This window comes from Rhododendron vialii, chromosome 10a, assembly GCF_030253575.1.
Source record: "Rhododendron vialii isolate Sample 1 chromosome 10a, ASM3025357v1".
Lineage (NCBI taxonomy): Eukaryota > Viridiplantae > Streptophyta > Magnoliopsida > Ericales > Ericaceae > Rhododendron > Rhododendron vialii.
This window is the reverse complement of record NC_080566.1, coordinates 4,438,094-4,453,764: the sequence shown is the minus strand read 5'-3', so window position 1 is coordinate 4,453,764 and position 15,671 is coordinate 4,438,094. Positions and strand designations below refer to the sequence as shown.

Below are 15,671 nucleotides of genomic sequence, written 5' to 3'. Positions count from 1 at the left end.
CATCTCAATGTGGACAGCGGCCTCTGCCAGACACGGGATTTGCTGATAATATAATCATTGGCATCGTGGACTCTGGTATATGGCCACAAGACGAAAGCTTTAGTGATGAAGAGCTGAGAGGTGGAAGCAGTGTCACTGGAACTCGAAGGTACGACACATGGACGATAACTGGTGTTCGGGTTAGTTGCTCGTACTGAGTGCAATTTTGTTCACCCTCCTTAAAAGATGGTGAACATTATCCTCCTTCATAGTGGTTGAAATAGTATGGATCCTACCACAAAGTGATGTCATGCTTACCAACTCTTTGTACTGGCACCCATCAGAAATCTGCAATTCGCAGACTCGAGGTTAGTCAGTCAAAACGATGTCGGTCTGCACTTATCCAAACCTCGCAATTTGAACCTGGGAGGTGCTTCGAAACAAGTACCATCGCGTATTTGTCTGATTGTGATCTCATTCCAGGTTTTCTCCACGATCGAAAACATTCATCTCCGAGAGCTTGTCAAGAAGACGAACTATGTCAAAATTCACATGAATCGAGTACTGATCGATGCATAATCGGAGATGATCGGATTGAATTTTTTATTACGAAAATAGATTTGGCCCCACTGTATAATGACCCACCATAGCAACTCACGGAAATTAGGTCGTTCATAGGACAGTACAACACTATCACCCTCCCCGAGATCACCCAACCACCTCTCTCCCCGCCACCGCTACCACCTCCTCCGCCCCTTTTCCCAACCCAGACAGAGCCCCTTAGAAATTCTTCCATTTTCCAACCGCAAAACCGGATCGATTCGGTCCTGAATTATAACCCTAACGAATCGGGCCGATGTCAACGTCGGGGCAGCCTCAGTTCCGGTACACGCAGACGCCGTCGAAGGTCCTCCACCTGCGCAACCTGCCCTGGGAGTGCACCGAAGAGGAGCTCGTCGAGGTCTGCAAGCCCTTTGGAAAGATCGTCAACACCAAGTCTAATGTCGGTGCCAATCGCAACCAGGCATTTGTTGAATTCGTGAGTATATCTCTCCATCTAATCTTCTTTACCCCTAACTTTGGTGAATTATGTCTTCTTTTTTTTCCTACCATCGATTGTTTAATGATCTCATAGATGTTTACTAAAGTCCCCTAATACCTTAGGTTCGATACCGCCTATATAGCTTCATATACAATGTTGGGGACGTGGCTAGTTAACATGGTATCAGAGCTCTGGTTGAGAGAGGTATTGGGTTCAAGTCTCTCTGTCTGCGTTTGTTCCCCGTTTGCTCTGTATCTCCCCTTCGTATTCTGTTTCACTGTATCTATGAATATTCACATCTCCACGTGCAAGACAGGGTTGCACGTGAGGGAGCATGTTAGATAGCTTGATTTTGATTTTTTGGGTCCATTTCCTAACAGCTTAAGCTTTTGGGACAACTGGCAACTTAACACTATCAACTCCTTTGGGGCCAGTCGTACGGGGCTTTATCCCAGCTTTAATTGGGCCCCTCTAGTGAACAGTGAGATTGGCCATTAGTCAAGGTGTGCGTATGCTGGCTGAAAACCTGAGTTATCAAAAAGTAGATGTTTCAGTACTTTCTATTTGGTTTTGGGATGCCTATGTTGTTGATGGGGAGTTGTTATTTGTTAATACCGCTCTTTAGGCAATACATAACTATAAATCAGGTGCATGATCTTATAACAATAAGTTTAGGGCGGTTATTAGTACAAATTAATGAACTAAATATGTGTTTCTGGATTGCCTTAATGTAGGGTCCCATCCAAAATTTTCACTCTTTATTGAGGCAGGTATGCCATGTGTTACATTTGTATGAAAGTTTTTTGCTAACTCGGTAGGGCCCGACGGACCGACTTATCCGGGAGCAGTCCTACAATCCATTATGCACAAGGTTTAACGTCTGGGGCATTTGTTAATTTTTTTTTCCTTAATGCTGCCCTTATCGCACTGGGTTTACATGAATGTGCTGAGAAATCAGCCAAACCAACAAACACATAACGAGCAAAGACCAATCAAGAAACGAAACAGAGAATGCAAGATACTGCAATTTTTACGTGGTTCCCCAACTATGTAGTTGAGTATATCCACAGCTCAAACCAGTTTCAGCTATGCATCAAATGGAGAATGAAGGTTACAAGTTACATTGGCTCGTATAACAAGTACTTATATCGTAGAGTTTGCATTATCAATTACTGTAGGTTGAACCTGAATAGGTAGCGAAGGCAAATCAGACCAAATCAGGCTTCACAAAACCCAACAGAATGCTCCAATCACGCTTCGTGTACAATTGGTGAACATTATTTTCATTTGTACTACTATGGTTTTAGCCACACGGCGCTACTATAGGTGTGAAACTATCATCTCCGAGGCTTAGCACAAGGCAACTCCTTCGGGTTACTTGAGTAATCGTCGTTGATCGGAGGGAAGGAATGGAAAGCATGTTCTTGGGATCACAACACCTGTTTTTGGTATCGATATAGGATACATACACTTGTATAAATGGACAAGCTTGTTTCCGTGGCGATGCAATTGCTTAAGTTTATTTACTTGTCAAAACCTTCTGTTGAGTAGATAGGTTTTTCGGTCATGCAGTTTGAAACCAAGATTGGTCGTGCTTATCGTGGTTATGGTGGACATTTATGAGTTGCGAACTTTCTTTTACCTACTAGTCTCCCTAATAGCAATCAATACCCATGTTTTGGCTCCAACTTTACAAAATCAGGGGTTTTAGTTTGTTTTAGACACTTAAAATAGAGGTTATGGTCGCTTATGAACAAATTTATAAAGATCTTTTGTTCCAAATGAGATACAGGTGAAACCTACCAAATCCTAGTGCTGTAACTCGTAATACGCCTTAAGATGGACCAAACATACACTATGGGGCCTTAACAATTCATAATGGTTGTGGAGCTGTGATTTTTGGATCGGTTCTGGTACTGAAACTCAGGGATACTAATATTTGGTGGAATTGAATGTTGGTGACTTCAATTTGCAAGGTTTTCAATGATATTGGAGTTGTGGACTTTGCATGTGGACTGTATAAGTATAAGCTAGTTGGTGTAGGACTGGAACTTTCATTGGAACATGTTGCAGTATACTAGATTTGCTTTATAGCCTGGATTCATGCTTTTGCCTCTCTCTCATTTTTATTTGGAGGAACCTCAATGACAGAAGCAACACGTTATTTCTGTGTTGCAGGTAGATCTAAATCAGGCCATTAACATGGTTACATACTATGCTTCGTCTTCAGAGCCAGCACAGGTCCGTGGGAAACATGTGTACATTCAATATTCTAATAGACATGAAATTGTCAACAACGCCAAAGGTCCAGGAGATGTTCCGGGAAATGTATTGCTGGTAACCATCGAGGGAGTTGAAGCTGGTGATGTCAGTATTGATGTTATTCACTTGGTAAGTACCCTTGGGCCGTAACTTATTGCCTTGGTAGATTGGTTGTTATCAGATACTCCCATTAAACAGCTTGTTTTCTCCTAATGATCTTATGATCCAAGTCGATGGAGCTGCTGAAATAGTTACCTTTTTCGAGATTAATTTTTTTTTCTGTCAAGCAGATCCTTTCTTCTCAGAACCTTTTTCCTGCCCAGATTGTTTCTTCAGCTTCTTTTACTTTTTACTTAGGATTCATTGCCAAACTTCTGGCAGTATCTTTAGCTTTAGCATGAGTTACATTATTACGTTGTGCATCCCTTTTGTTTGAAATCAGTTAAATCACAGATGATTATGGTTCTCATTTAGATTGTTTTGTTGGACACAGTCTGGATATATTGTCATGTGCGTCATACAGTCATACTCCTTTCTATGGTCTATCTTCACGCTTACCTATACAGGTGTCATTCTGCACTTACCTGATCTGTTGATATTCTATTTCTTGTCCCATTACATTGATAGCATAATGACTGCCATGGTTTTTTTTATGGAGAACTATTTTGTTCTTCATTCACTTTTTTTTAACGGCATTCTAAATCTGTTGCCAATTTGTCACAGGTATTCTCAGCTTTCGGCTTTGTGCACAAGATTGCTACTTTTGAGAAGGCTGCAGGTTTTCAGGTGTGATTGAATTTTTTTTTTTTTTTTAAATTGTTGTAACTGAAAATGGCTTTCTGGGCTTTTTCTAATTATCTGTTCTGTTTTGTCTATTGGCAGGCATTGATCCAATTCAGCGACATTGATACTGCTGCTTCAGCTAGAGAAGCATTGGATGGGAGAAGCATACCTAGGCATGCTCCCCCTCTCTTTTGCTTTTCCCACTGCACATCCCTCCTTTTTTGGCATTGCTAATTTTGCATAGGGAGTCCTCAATTAGTGAATATTTGGTTGTTATGTTGTAAATTTCAGGTACTTGCTGCCGGACCATGTTAGTTCATGCCACTTGCGGATCTCATATTCTGCACATACAGACCTGAATATTAAGTTCCAATCCCATCGGAGCAGGTAATATTGGATTTATCGGGTCATTAGTTTGATATTTCTAACAATGTATTTGGCTACATTAAAGTCTTGTTGTTGCACCGTTACGCTTCTGTGATTTTGATCGTGGCAATGCAATCTTCCTAATGGGTGTGTGATTTTTCTCATTAGGGAGTAGTGAAGCTGAGCAGCTAGAACACAGATGTGTTTTTCATGGCCTCTTGTAATTTTCTTCATCTTATTGTAGAGATAATGGTTCCTGTAACTTTTTTGTCGTTCAAATTTTGAGTTCCTTAATTATGTGTCATACTTTATACATATGAAACGATTAATAGAAACCAAACAGACCTTATGTTTCATTTGTTTGGTTGTTCTCTAAGTCCAAAACTCTTTTTTGTGTTTTACTGAACACTCTTTACAATCATGTTCAGTTACACCTTCAATTCCTATCTGCATTTTGTTCTAATGGTTCTTTGAATTAGTGATGCGTAGTGCTGGTTGTATGTCTTTGTTGAGCAAACATCCGATGTTTTTATGAAATGATTCATTGTTATAGGTTTTTGAATCAAGTTGCATAAGCAAATTTTAGGATCACTGCACCTAAAACTACTCCAGAGTTCTGATATGAGATCCCTTGGAAAACAATAATCTTTCATCCTGGTTATTCCACAAACCGATTGATTTTGTTGTTTGTTTCCTAGATTAAACATTTTCGTATGCAGTTGCAGTGTCTTGGAGAATTGTCACTTGTAATGCTTGTTGTAGGAGTCAGTCTGCATTCTCCTACACTCGGGATGGAAATTTATGAAATTTATTCTGGGAACCGCCGTTTAAGAAAGCCTCACGCTTCGTCCAATCGTCAGATTTTAGTTATTTACATGATTATTTGAGTATAAACTTCTTTTTTCCAATAGCCGTTAAGGCCAGTTACCACTCTTGAGAGCTAACTGTGAATCATCAAAATTGTTTGATACTTGACCATTTTATAGTTGTAGACATGACAGTCTAATACAAAGTCTCAGTGGGTTCATAGTTGTCATAGGCTCATATGGTTTGTTGTTACAGTTGCTCGGTTGTAGCAGTCGATGCAAATAATTTCTTTTGGTCTTATTTCTATTCACAAGGATCATGACATTGGTTTTTTTTTTGTCGCAGAAGCCTTTTCTATATTCTACCGTGCTCCCTACTGCCTAGGGGGCAGACAAACTGTAACCCTCTTAGTTGTATAGATAGAAAAGTCTAATGGCTCTACGGTGTCCCAATTGCCTCCCGTTGCTGTGTAGGGATCAATTCTTGATCAATAGTTTAAAGGGTTTCCTCTATTCCAATGAGTTCCCCTGCTGTCAATGTATTTCTTCTGACTCCTTTGAAAATTATTAAGTTTTTGGTTGCTGTTCTCAAAAGCATTCTTCCATAAAACTTTTCTGATTTTTTTTGAAAATCACTCATGGTTGTAAACCTTATTCATGTTGTTTAGTGGAAATGGTTTTTGATGTTTTCTAAAATATGAGTTCTTCTCCAATCCCTAAAAACAAGTGTTGAAAACAGTTGGCCAAACAAGTTTTCAATGCAGTTTCGGCAAATGAAAGCAGAAAACAAAAACTAAACCATTTGGCATCACAAGTTTCTCCTCCTTTAAGGAAATGACTGTTATTCTTTAAGTTTCCGAAATTTCCGCATCTTGTTTTCTTTTTTATTGCAATTTCCTCATCTGGATTGAGATTTAATGTCCCTTGGGTTTATACCATTTTTGTTATTATTGACTGTTGACACATGGAATTTGTTTGCTCATCTTACAGGGACTATACAAACCCATATCTTCCTGTTAATTCTACTGCTATTGAGGGTTTTGTTCAGGTATAATCTTCCATTACGATTTTCACTGTAATGTGCAATGTTTAAGCTAATGCTGACAAGCAGTAACTTGCAGCCTGCGGTAGGCCCTGATGGAAAGATAAAAGAACCTGAGAGTAATGTGCTTCTTGCATCAATTGGAAATATGCAGTATGCTGTAACTGTGGACGTTCTTCACACGGTGATGAATTGTACTGAATGACTTCCTTCATATGAAGCGCATTTAATTTGTTCTGCTTTGCTGATAATTTTGGTTGTGTTAGGTGTTTGCTACATTTGGCACAGTTCAGAAAATTGCTATATTTGAAAAGAATGGCGGAACACAAGCGTTGATTCAGTATCCTGGTAGGTCCCCAGTGAAGACTTCACCATGTACGCTTCGTAGAAGTGATGACATAGTTCTTACTTTTCATAGGAAGTTGTAGTTCGTCGGTTTAGATTTGTGACTCTTGTCTTGCATAGGAGGGTCTAAGATGCATTATAAGCTCCATTAGCTTTTAAACAGTTCACTCTTGCTTACAGATTTTGAACTTCTGAACTGTGCAACCTTTGCAGGATCAGATACTCTAGGGTGTATTAAGCACTCAAATCTTGCTGACAGATTTTTACAGTCAGATAAACTATTATTTGTCAACTGTAGGATCTTCAATTATCGCACCATCTTTTCAAAAGAACCACCTCTGTATACACTATTTCCTTTTTTTCCTTTTTGTTAGTTTAATTATAAAATAAAAATGCATACTCCCGTTGTATCCTGTCATTTCCAATTTTATAGTCACTCTTCATTTCCTGTGTTTGGTTTATCAAAGTTCTTGCACAAGGCAAGGTATTATCCCGATTGTTTGAGTTGTTAGACAAGCATCTTTAACTTTCTGGCTTGTTGGTTCTTGCTTGTTTTTTTTAGGTTCCCTTTAAGTACCCTTCTCCAAAATTTCATTACTCTTGGTTTTTGGTATGTACGAATCATTTGTCGTGTGAAGACACGTATGCATTAGCCATTGCTATTGCTGATCATTGTTATGGTTGTTGAAGTGTGCGTACTTCTCTTCGTCTTGTGGTAGTCATTTATTTCATAACATGATTTTAGTGGATCCTTTTGACTGATTACTATATTTTTTTACTCAGATGTCTCAACCGCAGCAGTTGCCAAAGAAGCTTTGGAGGGACACTGCATATATGATGGTGGCAGTTGTAAGCTTCATCTATCATACTCTCGTCATACTGATCTCAATGTAAAGGTATAATAAATACGTGTTTTTGACTTAATATTCATGACCAAAGTTTAAGAGGAAAAGATTTGAAGACTTGGTTACAAGAAAAGATATGCTTCTTGACACAGAATGAACCGCCCACTGATTTTACTATCCATGGAAATCTGTTTCCGTGCATCTGATTACTTATTTATTGTTCTAGGCATACTGTGACAAGAGCAGAGATTACACTGTTCCAGAATCAAGCCTCTCCAATGGTTGGCAGAATCCTCAGGTCTCTCCAATGTTTTCTGGGAATCAATTTTCTGGTGGTGGTATTGCATCGGCTGCTCAACCTCCCATGGGACAAGGTCCCTCCTGGGACCCAAATATTCAGGCAGGAAGACCAACCTTTGTGTCAGCTCCAGGCACATTTCCTGGCCAAACATATGCACCATCCTCTGTACCAGCATATGCCTCTGCATCAGCTCCTCCTGGTTCCTCACCCACTATGCAAACAGGCCAAATCGGTCCCATTGTGGGTCCCCGAGGAGTATCGCAGCCTTCGCATCAGCCCAACGCAGGACCCGGCGGCACTTCACGTCCAGGCCAGCCTTCTTACTATGGTTAGTAAGTTGTACAATCAGTTCTCCATTGGAGAGTGTCCATCGTAGCTTTAGTTTTCCCCCTCGACTCTTTCTTTTTCGGAATTCATGAAAATTCCCCTGTGCCTGTGTTTAAGCATCACTCTTGCTTTACTTTTTGATAGTGTGATGCCAACTTGTATTCTTTTCGTCAAGCTCTGAATGTGGCAGTAAATTTTCATATTCTGACTTTCTCTTCACATCTTCTTGTGATTAATTGAACTGGCTTAAGAGAGTTCCCAAGTTCTATTTCATCAAATCCTTAGGGCTGTTTAAATTGTCTGTTTTTCCTCAATTTGATCATCCACAATTAAATTGCTCTTATTAGAGAATCCATGTGATTTCTCAGACACTATTATGCCCATTACGTTCGGACTCTAGTTATAGGATCATTTTTAACACCGTCGGTTATCTGTATTTCATGTTGCCTAACTGTTACAAAGTTAATACTAAAGTGTATATTCTGACTCACTTGGTTACATAAAAGATCGTTTTATCCCACAAAATATTGGAGGTTTGACGGCTCAGGCCCCTGTATATTTTCTGACTCAGTGTCCCCGTTATTTTAGAGGTTTGACGGCTCAGACCCATACATACATAGCCGTACCGGACACACGTTCATGTAACATAGCTCGACGGTGGCTATGAGTTTTCCGGACCTGGAGACCCTGCCAGGTAGGGGTGCCGAGCACATCTCGGCCGTCCAAAAGTGTTTTGGACGGCCCAGATGTAAAGGTATCGAACGGATTTAAAAAAAAAAAAAAGGAAAAGGAAAAAGTTGTTTCGTTCCGGGCCGTTGATTCCGAAATGAATGGCCAGATTGGCCGCTCGGCACCCGCTCGGCAGGGGTGCCGCTCGGCAGGGTTCCCGGGTCCGAGTTTTCCTGGTTAGTTGTTCAACTGAGTTAGAGCATCTCCGGCCTTTACTCATTTTAAGACCCAAATCCAAAATTTGGGTAAAATCAATAAAAGAGAAATGCAAAGTGCAAAGAAAATGGGTAATGAAAAGACCCTTAAAGTGTACATAAACGGCTCAAATTCACTGTGCAGTGAATCTGAGCCGTTCGTATACACTTTAAGGGTCTTTCTTTGCCAATTTTCTTTGTCCCTAGCACAGCCCTCATTAAAAACCCATCTCCAATCATGACCCAAACCTTTCTCCATTTTTGGGTCTTACCCATTTACCCATTTTCCTCCCCAAAATCAGACAAATCAGACTCATACTCATTTTTCCGCCTCTCTCTCTCTCTCTCTAACTCCAACTCCAACTGTAACTGTAGATACAGATTCACACCCTCTCCAATCATGACCCAAACCTTTCTCCATTTTTGGGTCTTACCCATTTACCCATTTTCCTCCCCAAAATCTGACAAATCAGACTCACACTCATTTTTTCGCCTCTCTCTCTCTCTCTCCAACTCCAACTCTAACTGTAGATACAGATTCACACCCACACCTCACTGTATGTTTATGCCATGAAACCTAGTCCCGCCCGAGCTCTTTGATTTGCTCCACGATGCTCTCAAGCTCAACGGCGCTGACATCTCCCTCTGCTGGAACTCCTTGAAAAACAGCCCCAACGATTTCCACCTCATCTCTTCCAACCTCCATGTGAAACGTTCAAAGCTTTGCCAGAGCTGCTGATTTGAGGATTCTCTTGTCTTATTTACATGCCGCTGAGTATTTAAAAAAATGATAAATTTGGGTCAAAATAGGGTTTTGTCATTGGAGATGCTCCTACCCAAAATGAGTTTTTCCTCAAAATTTGACCCAAATTTGGGAAGGGGAAAGGGCAAGGAGAGGAGATGCTATGAAGCATGCTTGGCCGGTTTTTTTTAACCCCTTCTTGCTGCATGGGCAATTTTTGCCCTGATTCATAGGATTGATTCTACTAAGGATGTTTGGTCAATGATTTAATTTGTCCCAGCTGGTTCTTCGTGCATCTTAGAAAAAGTCAAAAAAAAAAAAAACTGAATTTTATGGTTCTGACACTTATGAAGTATGTTTTTTTTTTGGTTTCCTTTCATCATATCCTCAGCTCTGTTCAATGCCCACCGACACAAGCAGATTAAAAATCATTGGAAAACAAGGCCCAAAAGGCCCTCTAGAGTAAAAAAGGATCCAAAATGGGATGTAAATCTGAATAGGTCCCCATCAGCTCTGTACTCAAGATCCCGAATTGAGAACTCAGTGGTGGGTGATTGGCCCACATGTTGTACATGAGACATGGATTGGTGGCTAGTGCAGTAGGGTTTTGGGTGGTCTTTCTTGGGACTGTAGCCATGTGATCACCATGTGAGTGTGTGGTAGGTCAGGTAATAGATTGTGTACCCAAATGAAAGGCCTGAGATGCAGTATGGATACGGATTCTCTCCCGTACAAGTTCTGAATTGGACGGGACCGTCATTGCTACAATGAATGGTTCGGATATACTTAGAAACTCTTATTGGTAACAATTGACTGCCTGGATTTGCTCGAATTTGCTACTTTAATTGTAATAATAGATGTTTCAAATTTGGACGCTTCCGTCTAATCCAAATTTAGGACCGGAGGGGACCCAATTCCATACGGTATATATCTATAATTTTGAACTTACCAAAACAAAGTTGATAATGATACACCCTGAGTTTCTCTTTACCCAAGTTGTCCTTGTTTGGAAGAATAATTGAGAAAGTTTTTGTCTTCAAACCAAAAGCTGTGCATTGATGCAAATCTATTTTCGGATTCTGCCGTTGCCTTTCCTTTGTAATGTATCCACAATACTATTTGTTTCAGAGAAGAATAACCACTTTTCGTGAAAAAGTGATTTTTTTCTGTTTGATTTCCATCTTCAAAATGATGGTGATAGCGGCAACGGTAGTGACAGTGGCTGTCGCGGCAGCAGAATGCAGCAGCTCCCCTCTTCGAGTCGTCTGTCAAGGAAGAAAGTGAGCTGTAATGATTTCCTTGAATGGTCTTGCTTTAACCTCTGCCCACTATGCGGGGATAATAAGTATATAATGACAAGATATCAATACGCATTTTATAGACATTAACACATTTTTTTTTTGGATATCGATACACTTTCTACTCATTTTTCTCCGCCTAATGGACAAAGATTAGCATTTTCCTTCCTCGAATTCAATTGGTGCCACTCTTATCGAAATCCTAGTTCCGTCCTTCGTGGTGCAACCGTGCAAGGACGGTGGTGCTCCAGAATCTGTTTTTTTCCTTTAAAAAGTGGGGGATTTATTTTGCTAAAAGATCAACCAATTTTTTATTGACTATATAGAAAATATGATTTATCTTTTGACTTCGATTTTTATCACTACGAAGGACAAATCATTTTTTTAATTTGCTAGACAAAAAAGAGGGCAAGGGCAATTGGCGTAGTTGACTCCACTTGAGCATTAGGAAACCCACCCATCCTGAAATGTCTGGATTTGAGCCATAACTAACACGGCCGGGGAAGAAAATATTGGTCCATCACCAGAACCCCACCGAAAAGTAAGCGGCCAATGAGGCCTCCACAATCCAACCATTTGGTCATAAGTTGACTTGAACTCAAGATTAGCGGGAGGGGAGGGTTTCAACCCGGCTGCCTCTTGGGCAACATGAACTACCACCCGCCGGTAAACGAAGGACAAATCTACAAGGAAAAAGGAAATGTGTATGGGAGGGGTAATTCTTCTTTCCAAAGAATTTCCGACGCACCAAAAAAAATAATTATTCTTTCCAAATTGCACCCCTACTATTGAGAGAAGTGGTTTAAAGCTGGCTAAAGCCTGGATTCCCCTCTCTCTCTCTCTCTCTCTCTCTCTGGCTTGGCACTTAGGAGGGTCCATAAATAGCTACCTCTACTTTCCTTGTGCCTACCTACATAACGCTATACATCACACATGTCCCCTTGATGTTTCTCGTATTTATAGCTTATTACAGGGTCCAGCTAACTGGTGATTTAACCTCGCAACGACTTCCACATAAACGTCGAGCCCAACCGAGGGAATGGTTCCTTAATTGGATGCTGGTTGGTAACCAAACCACATGGAAATTGGATGGGGCTAAAAACCAATCACAACAAGAACAGAACGGGTTACAGTTTTACTCGGGACGATAAATTCTAAAGATGGGTTGGACTTTTGTGGGATCCAGAGTGGACCTCACGTAAAATTTAGCGTAACTATATAGTGTATGTGTACCACTTCTGCTTTGGAAATGCTTGGAGATTGAACTCTGAGAAAGTACAGCCAGTGATCCCACACACTTTCTAATTAATCCCATAGTGGAGAGACAACGAGCGTGGATCTGCAATTATTGCATGTGTAATGTAAAATGGGACCCACCACGGCTTTCACTTGATGATCCGAGTTGTTCATTTGTAAAACTCTATGTGTGTTCTCAATCTGCTAAAAAAAATTTAGATTGATCGGACATTAGTATTCACCTAGACAAAACATAATCATCAGAAAGAAAATGGACTGTTAGACAGTGACTTGTCCGTTCCTCCTATGATCAATGCGATTCAATCAACCCGTTTTTTGTTGCATCAAATGTTTAAAAACACATTTAAAACCTGCAAAACGAACGACTTGAAATCGTCAAGTAAAATCACGGCGAATCTCGTTTTACAGTCGCACGAGAAGATCGTCAGGTAAAACCGTGGCGAATCCTATTTTACGTCACACGACACGGGAAAATCTTAATTCGAGAGAGATAATTACAGCCTTGTTATTGATGTTTAATAAAGGGGCATACACTTCGGTGGCATTTAATGACCCATCTAAGAAACAGAGGCGTGTTGGGCAGCTGACACTGTTTTATGAAGTGTAAAACTCTGTTTAGAATTAGAGCAAAGGTCAGGTCGTTTTCCATATACAACTTCATGCACGCTGGAAACCCAACAAGCACGTGCAGGATAGATATGTTTAAGGGTATTCGTACTTGACAAGCGAGACCACCGATGGTTGATTTCAATGGTTAATGATATGGCTAGATCTAATTGAGGCCTTGAATAGGTTCGGTGAAGTTTCTTGCAGATGACTATGTGGTGCGAGAGTAATGGTTCCTGATTAGATATGTTTAATAGTCTATTTCACATGTCACTTTCACATGTCACGTGAAAAAAAAAGGAAGTGAGAGAGAGAGAGAGAGAGAGAGTGAGAGATGAAGAGAGAGACTCTGATCATCAAGTCATTTAGCAACATCGATCATTTATGATTGCTGGTTCCTAACAAGATGATTTGGTGATTTGAAAGCTTAACCCTTCAAGCGCATCTACCGGGAGGGAAACAAAAAATGTGTCGACACTTTAGCGAATGACACTTCAATTTCAGTAGGAGATTTCCGTCTTTATCTTTGTATTCCATTATATATGAACTGTTAACTTACTACATGAGGATGCTATGGCGGCAAAGTACCCTAGAGATGTACTCTTTTAAGTGAAGTTCCTTTTTAACCCCAAAAAAAATGAAAAAATGAAAAAATAAAATAAAATTTGTCATCCCAGATCAAGAAGATAGGTTATCCGGTTGGTGCACCGTGAGGCTAGTTATTATCCCCACTTTGCGCTGCAAGGAATAACCCCCTACAAATGAGAGTGACTTCTTGACAACCCCCACAAGGAAAAATTATTCGTTCTGCTTTAAAAACCATGATTTTTATTTTTATTTTTTTGCTCCAAACAACTTATGTTTGGACTTTCGAATAACAAGAGGTCAAAGAGGAAACTTACATTCTCTATAGATGAAAAATCTCATCGAAAAATTACCTAAAATTGAATAATAGATTCCTTTTATGTATGGATGAGAGTGATTTATGCACTCCTTTTTTTAACGTGCACAATCTTTCTTTCTTTTTTCTTTATTTGAATTTACACTACTACCGTTTCATAGATTCGCTTTCTCACATAGAGAGGTGATTTCGAGTATAGAGTGAGTCAATAGTGGAGGGGAACAAACACACTTGGAGTTCGCCTCGCAGGTCCCCTAGTTATTTTGCGGAAGTGGGGGCTGTGTTCTGCACTATTTGGACCGTCCATCTTGGTAATCAATGGTCCGGATTAAAATGAATTTTTTTCCGGAAAAGTTTTTTAAAATCTGAACCATCTATAACACTTTTGGACGGTTGAGATCGCATTACACCTGTGCACCATGGCCAACCAACGATAAACAATAAGTACTCCTCCGAACACAATTAGAGCTGATCATATATAAGGATCTTTTCTATTCATAAATGTAGATCTGATAAAAAAAAGAGAAGCAACTTGAACATACATAATGTATTGAAGTACTTTGGACAAAATGAAGTACGTACTGGCTTAGACCAGTACAAACTCATAGGAACAAGGACCAAAAAAGAGGTCCAATATTAATAAAAAAAAAAAAGAGTGCAAAAATCAGATCTTTAGTATCTAAATTGAACGACTATGAATATGAGCTAATCAAACGGTAGAGAAACGTACCAATTAAATGATTTTGGCACTCTATTTTTTTATGATAGCACTCAAAAACTTGTCTTTTAGCGTAAAAATTATACATAGCAAGGCACATTAAAAGACAAATTTTTGAGTGCCATCATAAAAAAATTTGAGTGCCAAAATTATTTTCCTTTCTGAATGGTTTGATAATTGAAACCTTCGACACAAGATTTTTCTTGTAACATGCCTTAAACAATAGGTTGTGTAGGGTAATGATTTAACTACTCAAATCTTGCTCTTGCACCAAATCAAATTTGAAGCTAGCCTGAACTAGTGGTAGGTTCTTGTCCCCCTTCCAGCCTCGGTCTACAAGGGGCACGGTGGCACGGTTTGGGGTCTCAGGACAATGGATAGTCTCTGATTCCTTTGTTGATTAACTTCCAACCAACCCCCATTGACTATAAAATATGGCAACAAAAAAAACAAAAACAAAACAAAATTGAACTACTACTATTTGTTTTTGTGTTGGTTCCAAAACTGCAAAACAGCTAACGAACCAAGTTCAGCTCTTCTCTTGAACGTGAAAGGTGAAACCCTAGTCAACTAGCTAAAAGAAACTTTCAAAAAAAAAAAAAATTTAGGCTAAAAGAGTAAATAGTATATATATGTAAAAAAGTAATATACTACTAATAAATTTAATATTGGTAGATAAAAAACATCCAACGGGGATTTGGGGCGGGGAGCGGGATGGGGTGGCTACGGGGCGGGGATAGACACATCTACCCCTACCTGATTCCCAATTTTTAAAAAAAAAACCATCCCCGAATCTTATTCAGTCTCCGAAAAAATCTCTGTATCCCCTGCCCAATTGGGATGGAGATCGAAGCAGATTGGGTTGGATTGGCTGAAATGGCCATTGCCGCCATCCCTAGTTCCGTGGTTTCCTCCCATTGTTTTTACTTCTCAAATTTAGCGGGTAATTAGAATCTTCATCTGTCTAACTTTTCACGAGTGAAATTCGCCCCATTTTTCTAGAGCTTTTGGCATGGTCTTTTTGATAAAAAAAATTTCTCAATGTTTACAAGATTCGGGTCAAAATTTTGCATCATACTTTTCGTGACAACGAAAAGAGTTGAAAGGTATAAAAAGATAGACCAAAGT

The 15,671-nt window shown here is 39.8% G+C and overlaps 1 protein-coding gene across 4 annotated transcripts; it reads left to right on the top strand.

Moving 5' to 3' along the window:
• Positions 1 to 433: 433 nt before the first annotated feature.
• Positions 434 to 8,376, top strand: LOC131304739 (polypyrimidine tract-binding protein homolog 1-like). Of its 4 annotated transcripts, XM_058332081.1 has the most exons (11): positions 434 to 1,018; positions 1,144 to 1,225; positions 3,200 to 3,412; positions 4,007 to 4,069; positions 4,166 to 4,239; positions 4,358 to 4,453; positions 6,229 to 6,286; positions 6,360 to 6,464; positions 6,547 to 6,628; positions 7,409 to 7,521; positions 7,697 to 8,376. In XM_058332081.1, exons 1-11 carry the CDS (start codon positions 981 to 983, stop codon positions 8,102 to 8,104), a joined length of 1,332 nt encoding a protein of 443 aa, XP_058188064.1. In that variant the 5' UTR covers positions 434 to 980; the 3' UTR covers positions 8,105 to 8,376. The 4 variants fall into 4 exon arrangements, with proteins under 4 accessions (XP_058188064.1, XP_058188067.1, XP_058188063.1 ...); XM_058332084.1 differs by lacking the exon at positions 1,144 to 1,225 and having other exon boundaries at positions 7,409 to 7,474; XM_058332080.1 differs by lacking the exon at positions 1,144 to 1,225.
• The last annotated feature ends 7,295 nt before the right edge of the window (positions 8,377 to 15,671 follow it).